This window comes from Bos mutus, chromosome 14 (genome assembly GCF_027580195.1).
Source record: "Bos mutus isolate GX-2022 chromosome 14, NWIPB_WYAK_1.1, whole genome shotgun sequence".
NCBI lineage: Eukaryota > Metazoa > Chordata > Mammalia > Artiodactyla > Bovidae > Bos > Bos mutus.
In genome coordinates, this window is record NC_091630.1 from 14,855,711 (window position 1) to 14,875,445 (window position 19,735).

Sequence of the window (19,735 nt, forward strand, 5' to 3'; positions counted from 1 at the left end):
CTTGCTCCTTGGAAGAAAAGCTATGACAAACCTAGACAGTGTATTAAAAAGCAGAGACATCATTTTGTTGACAAAGGTCCATATGGTCAAAGCTATGGTTTTTCCAAAGCTATGGTGTTTGTTTGTTTATTTGTTTTTTTCTGGTGGTTTTTCCACTGAAGCATCAATTCTTCAGTGCTCAGCTTTCTTTACAGTCCAACTCTCACATCCATACATGAGTACTGGAAAAACCATAGCCTTGTCTTGGCGGATTTGACTAGATATGGTTGACTAGACTAGTGAACCACAGACTTGACTAGTATTTATACTCACACTCAATGTATGAGAGTTCCAGTTATTCTATCTCCTCACTAATATTTTCTATCTTTTTCATTTTAGCTATTCCAGTGGATATGTATTGTGGTTTACCATGTATTTCCTCGTTGATAATGAACCTGAGTGACTTTCATTAGTGATTTGTGTATCTGTCTTTGAGAATTGTCTGTTCAAGTTTTTTTCCCCATTTTTCTGTCATTTCACTCTCCTTTTTGTTACTGTTTCATAGGGGTTATTTATATAATCAGAATATGGGACTTTGTTGAAAATATGTTTTATAAATATTTTCTCCTCTGTGGGTTGCCTTTTCACTCTTGTAATAGGATCTTTTGATGAACAAATATTCCTAATATTTTTAAAGTCCAGTTTATTATTTTTTCATTTTATAGTTTGCACTTTTCTTATCCAGTTTAAGAAATCTTTGCATACTCTAACTTGACAAAATTATTCTCTGCTTTCCTCCATTTTTATTTAAATTTGTAATTCATCTGACTTGATATTCATATATTGTATAATCCAGAGAGCAATATATAATTTCCATGTAGATATCCTATTAGCCCAGCATCATTTTACTTGGTTTTTAACTTGTTTAAAATTTATCTATGAAATTTAGTTTTACTGAGATATTTTTATATTTTCCTAGAGATAATTATTAATGATACTCAAAAAATAATTTAAGTCTATGATGGTGTAAAATTTATAATATAATCTATACATTTATTTAGCATGTAAATTGAGATATTTCTTAAAAGGTATTCTGTTTAATTAGACTCTCGTTTGTAATACCAGCATATTTATTCAACACTAGAGTGATTTATAATGCACAAACACAATAATTAAAAACAAATTAATTGTTCTCGCTTTTTCATTTAAATTCAATTCAACACATGTTTATTATTTGTCTGCTAGAATTTGGGACAGCTGAGAATATGGTTGAGGTTGTGAGCTCTATCTGCATGTCATTTAGGTTTCAAGCCATGTAATAAAGTTGTCAAACATCTGTCAATAATAAATAATTCTTCTTTAGTATTCAATATTATATTAATAGAGGTACAAGATGAGAAGTTTTATTCCTATTAAGATGACCTCATACCCCTTATGTAATGCCTCTATACCGAGTTTTCCATTAGCAATGACACAGTTCTTTTAAGAAGTAAAAATAGAAAAGAAAATACAAAACTTCTTTTCTGTATTTGGAACGCCTGTGAATGCTTCTTCTTTGATGTCATTTCTGCTTGGCTTTTATTTTTTTCTCTTTTTATTATTTGTTCTAGGTTGTACTGGTCAGTGGACATCTGGACAGCTGGGATGTCGGGCAGGGTGCCATGGATGATGGTGGTGGAGCCTTTATATCATGGGAAGCCCTCTCGCTTATTAAAGATCTTGGTAAATATTTAGAAAGTAGTTAACCCGTGTGTGAGGTTGTCAGTGGTGATGTTTAACTCAACACACAAAATGCTCAGCAGATTAGTTGCTGTGGAATGTTCAAAGATTCTCCTGAGGTCTGTATGTTTTTTGTCAGTTGATTCCCAGAAAAGAACTAATTTGTCCCCATAAAGAAAGCAATTTTTATTCAAGTGTCCACCAGACAGCCAAAGTATCAAATATAATCAGCCACTGGGGAAAATGAACAAGCTAATAAAACTGCAGCAAATGCAACCGCATCAGCTAGAGACCGTGTAAGGAAACCATAAACAAGTGGAAAGAAAAATCAGTAGCTCCCCCACTTCCTTTTCCTTGTTTAGACATCACCAAGCTGCTCGGATAGCTTTGCTGCACGCATCTTTCCACATCCGGAGTCAAGGAGAGCAAAGTAGGCCTGGAGGAATGATTCTTTTCGCCACAGTCAGGAATCCAGGATGAAAAACTGGACCTTGCAGGTTAACCTAGACATGGGGGAAGATGGATAGGCATACAAAGCAAGAACTAATTGTGAAAACAGTTTATCTTGATGAGCCTATTTGCAAACAGAAAACATACATTTCCTCTTTGTGGGCTGGTCAAGAGGTGGATTTTGAGTGAGGTTAGAAATAATCAAACAATCTGAAATGAGAGTTCTATATCTGAATCAGACCAGTGGCGGTTTGGAAAATGCCTCATCAACAGAATATTTCCATTGTGACTGTGGAGTTTCAAATGTCATAGAGATCAGAGCACTCCTTTTGGTGAAGGCATTCCATTGCTTACTTAAATACCCATGTGTTTAAACCTAAGCTTTGCCTCTGACTTTTAATGAACCCTTCTAACCCTAAATCAGCTCTTTAAATAATTTTTTATCTTTTATTTTTTGGACTGGAGCTCTGTTTTTTTTTTTTTTATTAATTGATTTATTCTAATTGGAGGATAATTATCTTATACTATTGTGATGGTTTTTGCCATACATCAACATGGATTGGCCACAGGTATTCAATTGTTCATCTTAACAATAGACTACTGAAATTGTCTTGATTGGGGCAAATCTTTAGTGTATACTTTTAATTTATGTCTTACTTGTGTTTTAAAAATGGAAAAATGGAAAAGTGTGCAATTTTTTTACTTCTAAATAGACCAGTGTCTCGCAACCCTGGCATTATTGCTATCTGGGGCCAGATAATTACTTTTTCAAAAAATTTAAATATAGTTTATTTACAATGTTGTGCCCATCTCTGGTGTACAGCAAAGTGACTCAGTTATACATATATATGCATTCTTCTTTTGTACTCTTTTCCAATATGGTTTAATCACAGGTTTATAGGACCTTGTTTTTTATGCATTCTGAATTCAGTAGTTTGCTCTGCTGTGAGGTCTGTCCTGTGCATTTTAGGATGTTTAGCCTCATCCCTACTAGATGCCAGTAGCACAACTCCCCCTGTCCGCAAGTTGTGAAGTGAAAAATGTCTCCAGACATTGCCGAATGTCCCCTGGTGGGTTGTGGGGGGAGAGGGTGGCATGTAAAATTGCTCCACTAAAATAGGCTAATTAAAGAACTGTAGGACACCTGAACACAAGGTCATTTTTTTTAAAAATGAACTAATTAGTAACTTTATATTATTTATACTTTAAACATCATTACCATATTGAGCACCTACTATGTGAAACCATTCTGTGAAAGCTGAGCATACTACATACTCTGTTCTTAAGACCCTTAGAATATAATTGAAGACATTCATATGCACCAACACACATAGTTATAAAGATATAATATCAAGTCTGCTTTTAGAATTGGGTAATGTTTGAAAGATAAATTGTCCAGCAAATAAAAACAGAAACACTCATTCCTTCAGAGGAGATCTGGGAAACTCCACATGTGAATTCATTCCTCTTCTTCCTTTAAAAAAATATACCCTTGGCCATCTGCCCTTAATTTTATTCTAGAATGAAGTGGGTTCGAGAGATGAGGCAGGCAACTATCAAAAATTTTCCTCTCCATGGGGCACAGATATTTATTTTGGAAGTTAATTTTAATTCAGTGTGTTCCAACCAGCTTGACTGGAGGCACAATGGCAGTGTAAAAAGAGAACTAGACCCATCTCAATTAGATTTTTAGGTCACTCTGTGCCACAAACTACTTTTTTGGCCTGGGGCAGGTCATTTGAACTCTCTGGATTTGTTTTCTTCATCTCTCTTCAACTGTCAGCTTCCAGAGTATCTCACTTGCTCTTGTTGTGCAGTCACTCAGTCATGTCATACTCTTTGTGACTCCATGGACTGCAGCATGCCAGCCTTTCCTTGTCCTTCACAATCTCCCGGAGTTTGCTCAGATTCATGTCCATTGAGTCAGTGATGCCATCCAACCCCACCTTATCCTCTGTCTCTCCCTTCCCCTTCTTCCCTCAATCTTTCCCAGCATCAGGATCTTTTCCAGTGAATCGACTTTTCCCATCAGGTGGCCAAAGTACGGGAGCTTCAGCATTTGTCCTCACAATGAATATTCAGGGTTGATTTCTGATAGGATTGACTGGTTTAATCTTGCTGTCCAAGGGACTCTCAAGCACCACATTTCAAAATCATCAGTTCTTTAGCACTCAGCCTTCTTTATGGTCCAATTCTTACATTCGTACATGACTACTGGAAATGTATAGCTTTGACTATATGGACCTTCATCAGCAAAGTGATGTCTCTGCTTTTTAATATGCTGTCTAGGTTTGTCATAGCTTTTCTTCCAAAGAGCAAGCATCTTTTAATTTCATGGCCACAATCACCATCAACAGTGATTTTGGAGCCCAAGAAAATAAAGGCTGCAACTGTTTCCATTTTTCCCCATCTATTTGCCATGAAGTGATGGGGCCAGATGCTATGATATTAATTTTTTTTTAATGTTTAGTTTTAAGCCAGCTTTTTCACTCTCCTTTTTCACCTTCATCAAGAGGCTTGTCAGTTCCTTTTCACTTTCTGCCATTAGACTGTTATTATCTGCATATCTGAGATTTTGATATTTCTCCCTGCATTCTTGATTCCAGCTTGTGATTCATCCAGCCCAGCATTTTGCATGATGTACTCTGCATATAAATTAAATAAGCAAGGTGACAATATATAGCCTTGATGTACCCCTTTCCTAATTTTAAACCAGTCCGTTGTTTCATGGTGGATTCTAACAGTTGCTTCTTGACCTGCATACAGATTCCTCAGGAGGCAGATAAGGTGGTCTGGTTTCTCTTCTGTTTAAGAATTTTGCACAATTTGTTGTGAGCCACACAGTCAAAGGCTTTAGCATAGTCAGTGAAGCAGAATTAGATGTTCTTCTGGAATTCTCTTGTTTCTTCTATGATCCAGTGGATGTTTCCAATTTGAACTCTGGTTCCTCTGTCTTTTCTAAATCCAGCTTGTACATATGCAAGTTCTCAGTTCACATACTGTTAAAGCCTAGCTTGAAGGATTTTGAGCATTACCTTGCTAGCATGTGAAATTAGCACAATTTTATGGTAGTTTGGACATTCTTTGGCATTGCCCTTTTGGGATTGGAATGAAAACTGACCTTTTCCTATGATCACTGCTGAGTTTTCCAAATTTCCTGGCATAGTGAGTGAAGCCTTTTCAGAGCAGCATCATCTTTTAGGATTTGAAATAGTCCAGCTGGAATTCCATCACCTCCACCAGCTTTGTTTGTAGTAATACTTTCTAATGCTCACTTGACCTCACATACCAGGATGTCTGACTAGGTGAGTGACCGCACCATCATGGTTATCTGGGTCATTAAGACCTTTTTTGTATAGTTCTTCTGTGTATTCTTGCCACCTCTTCTTAATCTCTTCTGCTTCTGTTAGGTCCATACCATTCCTGTCCTTTATTGTGCCCATCTTTGCGTGAAATGTTTCCTTGGTATGTCTAATTTTCTTGAAGAGATCTCTAGTCTTTCCCATTCTGTTGTTTTCCTCTATCTCTTTGCATTGTTCACTTAAAAGGCTTTCTTCTCTCTCCTTGCTATTCTTTCGAACTCTGAATTCAGTTGGATATATCTTTCTCTTTCTCCTTTGCCTTTTGCTTCCCTCCTTTTCTCAGCTATTTGTAAGGCCACCTCAGACAACAATTTTGCCTTCTTGCTTTTCTCTTTCTTTGAAATGATTTTGGTCGCTGCCCCTGTACAATGTTATGAACCTCCATCCATGGTTCTTCAGGCACTCCATCAGATCTAATTTTTTGAACCTGTCACTTCCACTGTATAATTATAAGGGATTTTATTTTGGTCATACCTGAATGGCCTAGTGGTTTTCCCTACTTTCTTTAGTTTAAGTCTGAATTTTGCAGTGAGGAGCTCATGCTCTGAGCCACAGTCAGCTCCAGGTTTTGTTTTTGCTGACTATATAGAGCTTCTCCATCTTCAGCTGCAAAGAATATAATCAATCTGATTTTGGTGTTGACCATCTTATAATGTTCATGTGTAGAGTCATCCCTTGTGTAGTTGGAAGATGGTGTTTGCTACAACAGTGTGTTTTTTTGGCAAAACTCTGTTAGCCTTTGTCCTACTTCATTTTGTACTCCAAAACCAAACTTGGTTGCTACTCCAGGTATCTCATGACTTCCTACTTTTGCATTGCCGTCCGCTATGATGAAAAGGACATCTTTTTTTGGTGTTAGTTGTAGAAGGTCTTGTAGGTCTTCATAGAACTGTTCAACTTCAGCTTCTTTGGAATCAGTGGTCGGGGCATAGACTTGGATTATTGTATATTGAATAGTTTGCCTTGGAAGTGAACTCAGATCATACTATTGTTTTTGAGATTGCACCCAAGTACTGCATTTCAGACTCTTTTGTTGAGTCTGAGGGCTATTCCATTTCTTCTAAGGGATTCTTGCCCACAGTAGTAGACATAATGGTCATCTGAATTAAATTTGCCCATTCCTATCCATTTTAGTTCACTGATTACTAAAATGTCGATGTTCACTCTTGCCATCTCCTATTAGTATCTTTTATGGGCTTTGAATCTTACTTCTTTCATCATGGGACCCTGAATCACTGTTAACTGAGTTGAATTCAGTTGCATGAATAAATGTATGCAATGGTGAATTGAGTTATCTTTCTCCAGCTTTGAAACTACACTGACTTTATTTGCTTTTGAAAGTAGTAGTAAGTCTCCTTCAATTCAGGACTTAACTCTCCTATAGATTTCTGAAAACCTATGTAAACATATGAATACAACTCTTAAAGAGTAACATTTCTTTTGAGTAGGTGTTAAGAGACAGCATGCTATACTGTTAAAACAGCACTATGGAGCCAGACTGCCTGGGTTCAAATCCCATTTCAGCAACTCACTAACATGTGGCCTTCAGTAAGTTACTTTCCCTTTCTGTGCTTATTTTCTTATCTGTGAAATGGAAATAATAATAGTTCCTATCTCACAAGGTTGCTCTGAAAATTAAATAATCTATGTATATAATGCACTTAAAACAGAGCCTAACCCATCCCCAAAACTCAATAAATTAACTTTTATTATTTAATAAGCATGATCTAATAGTACTGTATTTTTTACTTAAGGGATTTTTTTTTTTTTGTCTTTAACCTCTCATCTGCCTAGGTTTCTTTGCCTCCTAACTTAATATGTTAATTGTAACTTTAGGGCCAGATGCTATGATATCCCTAAATATCCTTTTCGTTTACTGTTCAAGTCACCATCCATTATATTATGGAAATCCATTCACCCCTGCACTATTTCCCACTTTCATACTAAATTTTCAAGAGTCTAAATTTCTCCTGGTCATTTCCTGCTTCCACTTTCTGCTTAAGTTGAATGCCCAGAATCCACAGTACATCTCATATTCTGCAATTGCATCTACTGAGTCTTACTCTTTAATTTTAAAACTAAAATTAGACTGTGGATTTCTGCTTGTAGATTACCTATGTGTTTTAATATGAAGAACTAGGTCTAACATGTGACTGATGCCTTCTAGATGAAAATTACTGATTTACTTGAACAAGAGCTAGCACTTTGGGCTAGAGGCCAAGAAATGGGCTCATAATTATGTTACTTAATTACATTGAGTCCAGGCTGTTTAGTTGGTGAAATATGAAAGCTCTATGGCAATCTGTTTTTCCAAGAAAAGTGAGACTTCTTTTGGCTGCTGTCCCTTGGACAATATGTCATGCAGAATGCATGTCAGAGTCCCTCAGTGGGGCTTGTTAATTTGAAGTGTTTGTCTAGTGGGACTTTCTGATATTTAGGCATATTGTTCTAAGATTCATTCTTCATGTCTCTTCTTTATTCTCTTCTCTCACTACTTTTATAGATTCACTCTTTTGCCCAAGCCATCAGCTAAAACCAGATTCAATTAATCTAACAGAAGAGATATTTGTACTTTGCAAATGTAATCAGTCATTTCTGAGTAACTGTCAACAGAAGGCTATTTGCTGTGAAATGCTATTGAATACTTTTTTGTGTTTGTGGTTTACTGGACTTGAAACTCAATGTTTATTTGAAATGTCATTTCCTGGAATGTTCTGGTGTCAGTGGACAAAGCCTATGGCCAAAGAAGTTATGCTTCAAAATGCTCATTTGGCACTTGAATAATAGACCACCATCCATCCCCAAATTCTTCCAACTTTACCATTTTCCATTAAGTTAGAATTTTTAATTTTCAGGCCTAAACAAAGGGAAAAAATAGTTTACAGTACTACCTGGTTGTTGAAATGTTGAATATACGTGAAACATCTTTTTAGAGAAATTTTAACGTGAGCATCTTGACTGTAATTTTTATAGACTTTGAAGTCTGTGTGTTAGAAAATATTTTATTCATATTTCATTGAGTCAACAAATATTTACTATACTGATTGAATGTCAGTGTGCCAGATACCTTACAACAAAGAGGAATGAGACACAATCCTTGAAGTCTTTGAAGTAAGAGAGACATTTAGTTTACAAATTGCAATGAAATTGTTATAAACCCTTTAATTGAAATATGTGTGAATTACTTCAGGCAGCTGGTAAAGAGAGGGATCAGCATGGCTCGTCTGGGTCAAGGCATCTTCACAAAGGCGATATCTGAGCTTTCTTTTATAAAGATGAACAGAAATTCTGGAAGCAAAGTGGGCCCAGTGAAGGATTCCCAGCAGATTATAGAGCTTCCAGTGCTGTGCATCATTAAAAGTGAGAAGAAAACTGTTGACAATTAACAGTCATGGGACTGTGGGGAGAAGGGAGGATTTGAGAATTGCAAGAGGTGCTCTTTTTACCTCCTATACATACATACCATTAGATTTTTTAGTAGTAAAGTTGTGTTACTTTATTAAGGCAAAAACCCTCAAAATTAAAAAAAAAATATTGGTATTGCCATCACTATAAATAGTCTGCTAACAGGAACTACAGAGCAGAGGTAGGAAGTAGGAAGAATCTCACGTGAGTCACCAAGCCTTCCAGGCCCAGAAGTATACACAGCCAAATGCGTGCCAAGGCTGTGGTGTAGTTAGAGCTTTATGGAATCATTTCTAATGCAGTGGGTTGCCTCTTAGAGGTGGGGACCCATCCAGGAAAAGGGTTTTCTTCTCCCAGGCCCTGGTCAAGCCTCCCTTGGAAAAGCCTCAGGATGTTCAATCCAGAATATCTGAGTTAGGGATATGAAAAACTTCCAAGAGAGGGACACCTGAAGGGTAGAGCCAGTGACAGAGAAAGCCTGAAGCCAGCTCATTGGAGAGAGAAGAGCCCATTGGAAAGAATCTTCTCTATGGTCAAATAAGTTTGGGAAACTCCCTCTTGGTAATTTCATTATTCATTAAAACACATTTGTTGGAAGAGTCTTCCATGACTCCAGTGTGCTTTGGAAGCGTTGCTCTGGGCCATTACCAGTGTTGGCAGAAGTGAGGAAGAATCCATGAACGCTTGCTGAGGCACCGTGCATGGAACTGAGTACAGATGGCTGTGGATTTATCTTCATTCTCAATTTTGTGGGTTGTCTTTGGGCTCTTGCGTTTGCCAGAATATTGACAAGATATAACCATGTAATGGTTTCTGAATTGGCATGGGAGAGATTATTCTTTTATTATGTCTTGAAGAGCATTTGTACCCACCCAAGTGCAAATTTAACCCAATACATAACTTTATTTCTGTACTATCTGAGCCTGTTTTATTAAGATGAATGTAGTATTATTGGAAATGCTTGACATATGCTGAAGGCTCTCTCTGCCAGGTTTTTCTATGGCCCTGAGTACATTAGAATTTGGTAGGATTTATTTTTTCTAGGAGGAATTTTTATCTTAAAACATTCCACAAACTTCCCTCCTCCCATTTTAGATGCTGTTCCTCTGCAGTTATTTTGTGAACACAATTATTTAGGAGACTTACAGCCCTGGGAAAGATTTCCTATTATACCTCAATCCCTTTAGGAAATAGTATCTCTGCTTCTGAAACTCTCCAAGAAATTAACTTGGAAAAAAATTAACTTAGAAAAAATGTTTTCCCCAACATCACACTTTATTAATTTTAATTTTAATGTATAGATGGTTGTTTGCCTTTTTTTTCTGAAAAAATTTTGGTCTTCATAGTTTATGATTCTATTTAGAGATGCAAATACCTAGAACAATGGAAGGCGTAGAAACTGTGATTTGCTTGCTTTTTCTCTTTTTCTAAAATCTAAAAGTAGATTTATAGTAAGTGGACATTTATGGCTCATTCTCACGATCTTTAGAGGATGGTACTCTCATTTTCACTCAGCTGGTTATTTCCTCTAGTGGCAGGTTATGTAATGTCTGGCTTTACCTTAACACTTGTGGCAGATACATATTTTTGCAGCTGGGAATTGCTGAGAATTTTTCTTAAGGTTTGAACACACTGATAAGTCTCAGTAAAACACGTTGCATATTTATATCTCATTCAGATAACATAGACATTTCCACTGGTGTGTGTAGAGAGACATAAAATGTGTAGATTGATCTTCCAAATGTGTCATGAGATAAAGTAAGATTTATTAAAAATGAATCACTTAGAAGGTGTCCTACCTTTTAGTTTGGATGTGATAGGAGAGACTCTGTAGTTCTTTTCAAGCCTTAGACTACATTAATATTGCTGTTATTATTTTATCAGTTAGCTAAAATATACCATTTCTTTGTGAAAATAGACAAGACCTTGGCCCAGTGGCATTCAGCACCATGACTAATTCCTCACTGTCTGACAGAATCTGGAAGGGTGGCAGATGAATGCTGTGAGAGGAAGGGTCTCGGGGGGCCCCTCTGTCTGGAGCATACTCAGCTTCTTCTCCCACATCTAATTTGACTTGGCCTGTATGCCTTAGAAAGCTAAGAAATGTGGTGTTGGTAAAGGAAATGGAAGCTTTAAAAGTTGCTGCTATTTATCCTGGAGAAGAACAGCTATGGAAAAACTTAATAATGGTATCCTTAGTGGATACCATTTCTTCCCACTCAAGAATGGGATCCATGTAAGCCCAGGGCAGGGCTGTCTCAAAAAGGGAGGCTACCTCATTAAAACAGTATCATCACAGTGTTGCACAACTTGGCTCACAAGGAGATCTCCTCCTTCGGTGATAAATGTTGAACACCCACTTCACGGTCAACAAATAAAAGGGCAAGGCACAGATCCTTCCAGCAAAGAGATCACAGTCAGGAACTGGTAGCTTCACATGGACAGAGATTTGAGCCAAGCTTTGAGTGCGTGGGAGACAGGAGAAGAAAAGACAAAATTAGAGCTCAGGAGAGTCCATGGTTTTGAGGAGTGGAGGGCGCTTTTGTAAATCTAGAGCAAAGGTGAGTGAGGAGTGGTGGGAAATTAGGGTCGGTTTGTAAAAAGGCATTGGACACAAAGCTCAACTTTGGAGTTGGTGTTCTAGGCAGTAGGAGCTGTTGAAGGTTTTAAGCAGGGGATTGACTTCTTTTAAAGATACTGGATAGGCTGTCCTTTTAACTTATAGGGAAGTGGGATGAATAGAATGGAGACAGGCAAGTGGAGGGGGGAAGACTCCAGCTATATAGAGCCTGGAAAACCAGAGTTTGGGAGTTACTAAGCAAATTGTATTTGCCATGTAGCTGACAAGCCAGCTTCTACCTGTCTATGCTAAATATACCGAAGAGGAAGTGCTGGGGTTTCCAAGGATGCTGTGTTCTTTGCCTACACACTTCTCTGCATCATGCTTAATGCTGTGTTTTGCGAAGCTGAGGTCTACTGAGCTTAGAATGAATTCCATTCCAGTAAGTGTGCCTACCTAGCATATTAAAATGTAGAGACATTACTTTGCCAACAAAGGTTCGTCTAGTCAAGGCTATGGTTTTTCCTGTGGTCATGTATGGATGTGAGAGTTGGACTGTGAAGAAAGCTGAGCGCCGAAGAATTGATGCTTTTGAACTGTGGGGTTGGAGAAGACTCTTGAGAGTCCCTTGGACTGCAAGGAGATCCAACCAGTCCATTCTGAAGGAGATCAGCCCTGGGATTTCTTTGGAAGGAATGATGCTAAAGCTGAAACTCCAGTACTTTGGCCACCTCATGCAAAGAGTTGACTCATTGGAAAAGACTCTGATGCTGGGAGGGATTGGGGGCAGGAGGAGAAGGGAACGACAGAGGATGAGATGTCTGGATGGCATTACTGACTCGATGGACATGAGTCTGGGTGAACTCTGGGAGTTGGTGATGGACAGGGAGGCCTGGCATGCTGCGATTCATGGGGTCGCAAAGAGTTGGACATGACTGAGTGACTGAACTGAACTGAACTGAAGCGTGCCTAAAAACAGAAGTCTGCAGACCAAGAAACAAGGAAATATATTATGAACATCTGCTTGGACCTTTATGATTAACTGGGTTTTTTCAATGGTCTTGGGAGATAAGGATTTAGTTTAGTTCATTTTTAGGCACCACCAACCCTGTGAACATCCTCAAAATCCAGCTCTAGGGATGGAGAGTTTCTACTGGGTGTGTGCTAGAAATGATAAGTATTAAATGAAGTTGACTATTATAAGATTACTTGCTTGTGATCCTGCTAATGCCATCCTCATATTAGATAAATAACTGCTGACGAACTGATGCCCAGTCCATGTTCTTGTCTGAAGAACAAGAACAACCCCGTATGCTGTGCATGTTACTTTAATTCTGTGTCACATTTTTGAAGCATGTATTTAGTGCCCTTCTCTACAGCAATGAGGAGAGAATCAGCCTTATAGATGAACAAGAACAGCCCAACCCCAGACTGTACCATGTGACCCAGATTTCATGGACTTTTTAGCCCATGAAATCCTCCTTCCTTAACCCAAAAATAACTCAGAATCTGTAGGCAAATGAGAGGCAGCATGGAGAGTAGAGTACATATACCCTCCTTGTTAGAGTATTGAGGGTTCAAATCCTTCTATGCTACTTAGTAGCTGTATTATCTTGGACAAATTTATTTAACCTTTAAATCTTCATTTCCTCTTCCTTACCATAGTAACAGCTTATCTTGAATTGTTAGAGGATAATTTGAAATAATTTGGATAGTATCTGCCCCCCCAACTAGATCATCAGTAATAATAACTATGATTATTAGATGCTAATTGCCAAAGCAAGGGTGGATATTCTAGCAGAGGGTATAATCTCAGGATTGACTTTGTCTCTTAAGGCTTGATGTCTCTATTCTTTGCACAGTTGGAGTTGACTGGGGTCATCCCTAAAGCAGAGAAGCCTCATAATGAAAGAACAGTAGCTGGCTCCAGTGAGCCCAACTCACCTACCATCACCCCAGGATAGCCTCCATCCACGAGCATATATAAGGCTAATCTATAAGGCTGATTCTCTCCTCATTGCTGTAGAGAAGGGCACTAAATAGATGCTTCAAAAATGTGACACAGGATTAAAGTAACATGCACAGCATATGGAGATGGAAAGAGCTCCATCTTTTCCTGTGTCTTTTTAGCTTTCTGCCAATATCCTTAAGCTAGTAATACTGTATTTACAAAGACTTATAATAACTACCAGGGAAGCCCTGTATCATATCTCTGAGAAAAAAAAATCAGGAAATAGCTGTTGAGAACAACATAATTTACTACAAAGTAAATTGAAATATAGAAAAAACTGAAAGCGGAGAAAACAAAGAATCAAATCTAGTTCTTACTTTTACATTTTACTCTTATAACCAAGTTCTCAAGAAATCTTTCTGCTTTTTAATATAATCAAAAAATCCTGCAGTTTCTGGTCATTCTCAGAAGATCATCCTGAGTAGAAAACTGAGGACAATGACCACTAATGCTTGTATTATTGTTCTTTCTCTGTAATAATGGCATCTTTTAAAAGAAATATACTTAAAGTGTAATTGAAAGTATTGCAAGTTATGGCTTTGATTAATGTGTATAGGAAAACATGTCAGGAGCTGATTCAAAGCCTGTATTTTTGTTCTCATCACCATAGACCATATATCCACTTCAGATCAGATCAGATCAGTCGCTCACTCATGTCCGACTCTTTGTGACCCCATGAATCACAGCACGCCAGGCCTCCCTGTCCATCACCAACTCCCGGAGTTCACTCAGACTCATGTCCATCGAGTCAGTGATGCCATCCAGACATCTCATCCTCTGTCGTCCCCTTCTCTTCCTGCCCCCAATCCCTCCCAGCATCAGAGTCTTTTCCAATGAGTCAACTCTTCGCATGAGGTGGCCAAAGTACTGGAGTTTCAGCTTTAGCATCATTCCTTCCAAAGAAATCCCAGGCTGATCTCCTTCAGAATGGACTGGTTGGATCTCCTTGCAGTCCAAGGGACTCTCAAGAGTCTTCTCCAACACCACAGTTCAAAAGCATCAATTCTTTGGCGCTCAGGCTTCTTCACAGTCCAACTCTCACATCCATACATGACCACAGGAAAAACCATAGCCTTGACTAGATGGACCTTTGTTGACAAAGTAATGTCTCTGCTTTTGAATATGCTATCTAGGTTGGTCATAACTTTCCTTCCAAGGAGTAAGCGTCTTTTAATTTCATGGCTGCAGTCACCATCTGTAGTGATTTTGGAGCCCAGAAAAATAAAGTCTGACACTGTTTCCACTGTTTCCACTTAGCCATCCCATATTCAGTTGTTTCAGGCAGCACTTTAGGACAAGGGAAGATTTTATGAAGTGACTCACACTAGAATTACTCTTTTTATGAAAGATATGTGTGAATTAACCCTTTATAGTTGAATAATTTTAGATGGAATCATTTGAATATTATTTTAGCCACAAATAAAGAGCGGAATTTTTGAACTTTATATGTTGCAAAAGAAACCAGTGGTTAAATTAATAAGACATGGGTTTTTGGTAAAAATGGAAAACATATATCAAAAGAGACCCATGTGTTTTCACTTAATATTAATATAATACAGACATAAATTAAACAATGTATCAGCAAACATTAATTGAACATCTAGGAGAAAAGAGGAGAGAATTAATACATGAGGAATATTTCCTGTGCACCAGTTACATCACATGACTTTTTTAATCCTCAAAAGAGCCCTTTGACGTGTATATCATTATGCCTGGAAGGCACACTGGACCTATCTAGCCTTTAGTTCCTTAGCGGTAAAATAGATGACGATATGCTTGCAGGACTGTTACATGAATCAAACACAGAGTAAGCAAATGCATATCTATCAGACTTGTAAAGATGAAAACTCCATGCCACAGACGTTGGAGAACACTGCAGTGGCGATGCTGCCACCGATGGTGGCCGTCTCACCGACTTGGAATTCAAACGGAGCACTTCGGTGGAGAAGTGCTTTGGGAGGTAGGGAGACAAGGCAACCTTAAAGCGGTGGTAGTAAGAAAAAGCTTCAGTGATGTCCTACAGCGTTTTATAATGGTAGCATCATTTTACTGATTACTAATGTATAACATTCCTCTTTCTAAGAGTCAACAGTAGCAGTGAATATTCTTGCTTTAGAAACTTAAATGAAGGAGAATCAAGTGAGATTTCTCATCCAGGTCTCCTTAGATTGATGTGAAGAAGAGAGGAGATGCTCCTTGACTTTAGGATGAAGTAATAATGGCATTTAGCTTGCTAGAGCACAGTGTCCCAAGCTCTGAGCGACGTGCAGTTCTCACTGAGTCTGGAAGGTGGAAATTACTATTATTCCTTTTACAGATGAGGGGCCTAAAGCTGAAGGTGGTTACAATTTCTGAAAAAGTAGAAAATCTCTTATTTCTTTTTCTTAACATTTTTCTTTTTTTATTTGCCCCCTCATTTTTAAACAAGTAATTCAAATATTTGGAAACCGACATAGGATAATAAACACCAACAATCCTCCACCCGGATCTCATAAACGTTAACAATTTCAAATATTTGTTTCCGGACCTTAGTTTAAAAGAAGTTAAGCATTACCAGAATAGTTGAAACCTGTTTTGCACCTCTCCACAATCCATCCCTTCTCCCCTTGCAGTTGTCATCATGCTCTGATTGTTATAACATTATTCTGTAAGTGTGTTTATCCAAAATCAGTATCATATAGTTCTTGTGATTTTGAATTTACATAAATGGTATTATTCTCTTCTGTATGTGGATTTATTGTGTTTTATTTTTTATTCTGTCTTCTTCAGTGACTGTTTAGTCCACTAATATTCAGTCTTTCTTATAATATTTACATTTAAGGCCATGCATCTCTTGCTAAGCTCTGGTTTAGCTACTTTCCACAAGTTTTGAAATAGTGTCTTAATGGCCATGAAATCTAAACATGTTAGAAAAATTTTCATTATGATTTCTTCTTTGACTACTTAATCATTACAGCTCTAAGTTTCTAAAAATATTAGTTATAGAGTTCTAATTATGTTAGAAAATGGTTGTTAAACATGCATTATGTAATACTGATTCTTTGGTATTTTTTGAGACAAAATATCGGTTTATTACTTGGTCAAATTTTAAAACCTGTGTTCTTTTGACTTACAAGGAATATGTGTCCTCATTTTTATGAGGATAGCATTCTACATATGCATTCGTTAGAGAAAATATATTGTGCTCTTTATTTTTACTAGTTTTTCATCTGAATGCACTATCAGTTTTTGAGAGCAGTATATTAAAATCTCCCACTAAGACTGTGATTTTATAAATTTCTCCTTTAATTTCTATCAGCTTAATTAGCTTTGTGTAGTTTGAAGCTTTGTTGCTGTGTCTGGTTGAGTCTAAAGATCTCCTCATCCTTAATAATGTTTTTTCCCTGTAAGTCTGTTTTATATTAGTATGTATCATGACTACCTCTCTTTTGCTTACTCTTTCTTTTTCTATTTTTAATTTTGATTAATCTAGGTCATTGTTTTTCAGTTGATTCTGTTGTGACGAGCATATAGTTAGATTTTTAAATATTCAGTCTCACAATCCCTGTCAGTTAGCGGGGATGTTTATTCTGCTTATCTTTATTGCGGTTACCTATGGTGACTACAGCCATGAAATTAAAAGACGCTTACTCCTTGGAAGGAAAGTTATGACCAACCTAGATAGCATATTCAAAAGCAGAGACATTACTTTGCCAACAAAGTTTCATCTAGTCAAGGCTATGGTTTTTCCTGTGGTCATGTATGGATGTGAGAGTTGGACTGTGAAGAAGCCTGAGGGCCGAAGAATTGATGCTTTTGAACTGTGGTGTTGGAGAAGACTCTTGAGAGTCCCTTGGACTGCAAGGAGATCCAGCCAGTCCATTCTAAAGGAGATCAGCCCTGGGATTTCTTTGGAAGGAATGATGCTAAAGCTGAAACTCCAGTACTTTGGCCACCTCATGCAAAGAGTTGACTCATTGGAAAAGACTCTGATGCTGGGAGGGATTGGGGGCAGGAAGAGAAGGGGATGACAGAGGATGAGATGTCTGGATGGCATCACTGACTCGATGGACATGAGTCTGAGTGAACTCTGGGAGTTGGTGATGGACAGGGAGGCCTGGCGTGCTGCAATTCATGGGGTCGCAAAGAGTCGGACACGACTGAACGACTGATCTGATCTGATTTTGTTGTTGTTGCTCAGTTGCTAAGTCATGTCAACTTTATAATTTTCAATTCTTCCTCCATTTCTCTTTTTATGAGTTAATGCTATGAATTAAAAATGGTTTTTAAAATGCATAGTTTCTAAGCATTTATGCATATTAATTGAAAGTTATGACCAACCTAGACAGCATATTAAAAAGCAGAGACATTACTTTGTCAACAAAGATCTGTCTAGTCAAGGCTATGTTTTCCAATAGTCATGTATGGATGTGAGAGTTGGACTATAAAGAAAGCTGAGCACCGAAGAATTGATGCTTTTGAACTGTGGTGTTGGAGAAGACTCTTGAGAGTCCCTTGGACTGCAAGGAGATCAGTCCTGGGTGTTCATTGGAAGGACTGATGTTGAAACTGAAACTCCCATACTTTGGCCACCTGATGTAAAGTGCTGACTCATTGGAAAAGACCCTAATGCTGGGAAAGATTGAAGGCAGGAGGAGAAGGGGACAACAGAGGATGAGATGGTTGGATGGCATCACCGACTCAATGAACATGAGTTTGATTGAACTCCGGGAGTTGGTGATGGACACGGAGGCTTGGGGTGCTGTGGTTCATGGGGTCGCAAAGAGTCAGACATGACTGAGCGACTGAACTGAACTGATAAATATTTATATGAGAAAGGGTCCTTTTGGCATCACCTTGAGCAGCCAGAAGTTCTCTAGTCCTTTTCAAAGAAAGCAGAACACTTTTCATTCATCCTAATGCTTGGCATCTGGAAAAGAGAAGAACTGGAAAACCAGGATGGTGAGCTGTCCATGGCATTTACTGTCATGGGATGATGAGAAAGGGACAAGGAGAAAAGCATGGAGGGCCAAGGCCAAAGTCCCCTGTCATTTTACCATCCAGCTTCCTTTGTGTTTTCATCTTTATTTGCATGCTTTGCAAGATCTTGAAAACAAACCTCTTAACTAATGATGATTTATTTTCAAATTTTGTTTTTCATTAAATTTTTTAACAACCACACTTTTATCATGGGCTGGCCAGTGTTACTCTCATTGATATGATTTTCTTCCAACCAAGAGCAAAAAAATTAAACTGTCAGTTTAATTTACACAGGGAACCATTTCACTTATAAAGGTGCAATTTTTTGTTCTGTGTTTTTAGAAATTGGTTTATAGACCCTCTCATGGAAACACTGACATAAAGGCACTGATAGAGCCCTAGAAAGAGAACAGTCATTCTTGCTTACCTCCTTGTCTCCCAAGGTCTGGCTATTGCTGGCTGGTCCAGAAACTGCATCTGAAGTCATTGTTAACCCTCTTCTCAGCATTTACAGAGGTTGGAGATACAGCTCCTAAATGGTCTGAGCACAAGCGTTTATTAGTTTTCAGAGGATGCTATTTGGACTAGCAGGAAGACTATCACGCAAAATCCTCTCATTGCCACCCTTGATAAATGACCCCAATTTTCATATCAGATTATAAAGTCCTGGGCCATCCAAGCAAATGTGTTCTTATCAGTGATTCTGCCAGCTTTTATAAATGCAACTTACATAATCACCCTCACTTAAAGATGTTCACTGTGGGTTTTTGTTTATTTTTTCAGAATAGTACCTTAGAAAAATCTATTTGATTTTTCTTGACAATTATTAAGCAGTCTCCCCCATCTTGCAGCCCCCAACACCCATCAATGAAGAAGAAACAAATCCCTCATCCAAATCTAAGCCATGCATGACACTCATACCTGAGCTTACTCAGAAGCTGCCCTGTTACTGAAGGACAGTGGGCAAAGCCCTAGTCACTGGAGAGCCTGAGGCGATAGTGGGAGGGTGAATCAGGAAGCCACCAGGAGGAGCGGCCATTTCTTTGTTGCTTTATGTAGTTAGAGAGCATCATTTTGGAATGGACTTGCTAGAGGGATAAACAATACAGCTCTATTATCCAAACTGGTGAATCACGCCTCTAGCCTCGGAATTTGCCTGATTTACTTCTATGTACTGTTCTTTATTTTCATAATGAAGAAAGGTCATTAAGTGAAGGATGGGTACACTAGTGAGGACAAGAGCATCCGCCTGCAACGCGGGAGACTTGGGTTCAGTCCCTGGGTTGGGAG

General features: G+C 38.2%; 1 protein-coding gene across 1 annotated transcript in view; it reads left to right on the plus strand.

The window, feature by feature from the left end:
• The window catches only part of CPQ (carboxypeptidase Q), a 544,096-nt gene that overhangs the window by 355,536 nt on the left and 168,825 nt on the right, over window positions 1-19,735 (plus strand). Inside the window, exon 5 of the mRNA XM_070383007.1 lies at window positions 1,590-1,701. Coding sequence (XP_070239108.1) covers window positions 1,590-1,701 — 112 coding nt within the window. The remainder of the gene's footprint in view (window positions 1-1,589; window positions 1,702-19,735) is intronic.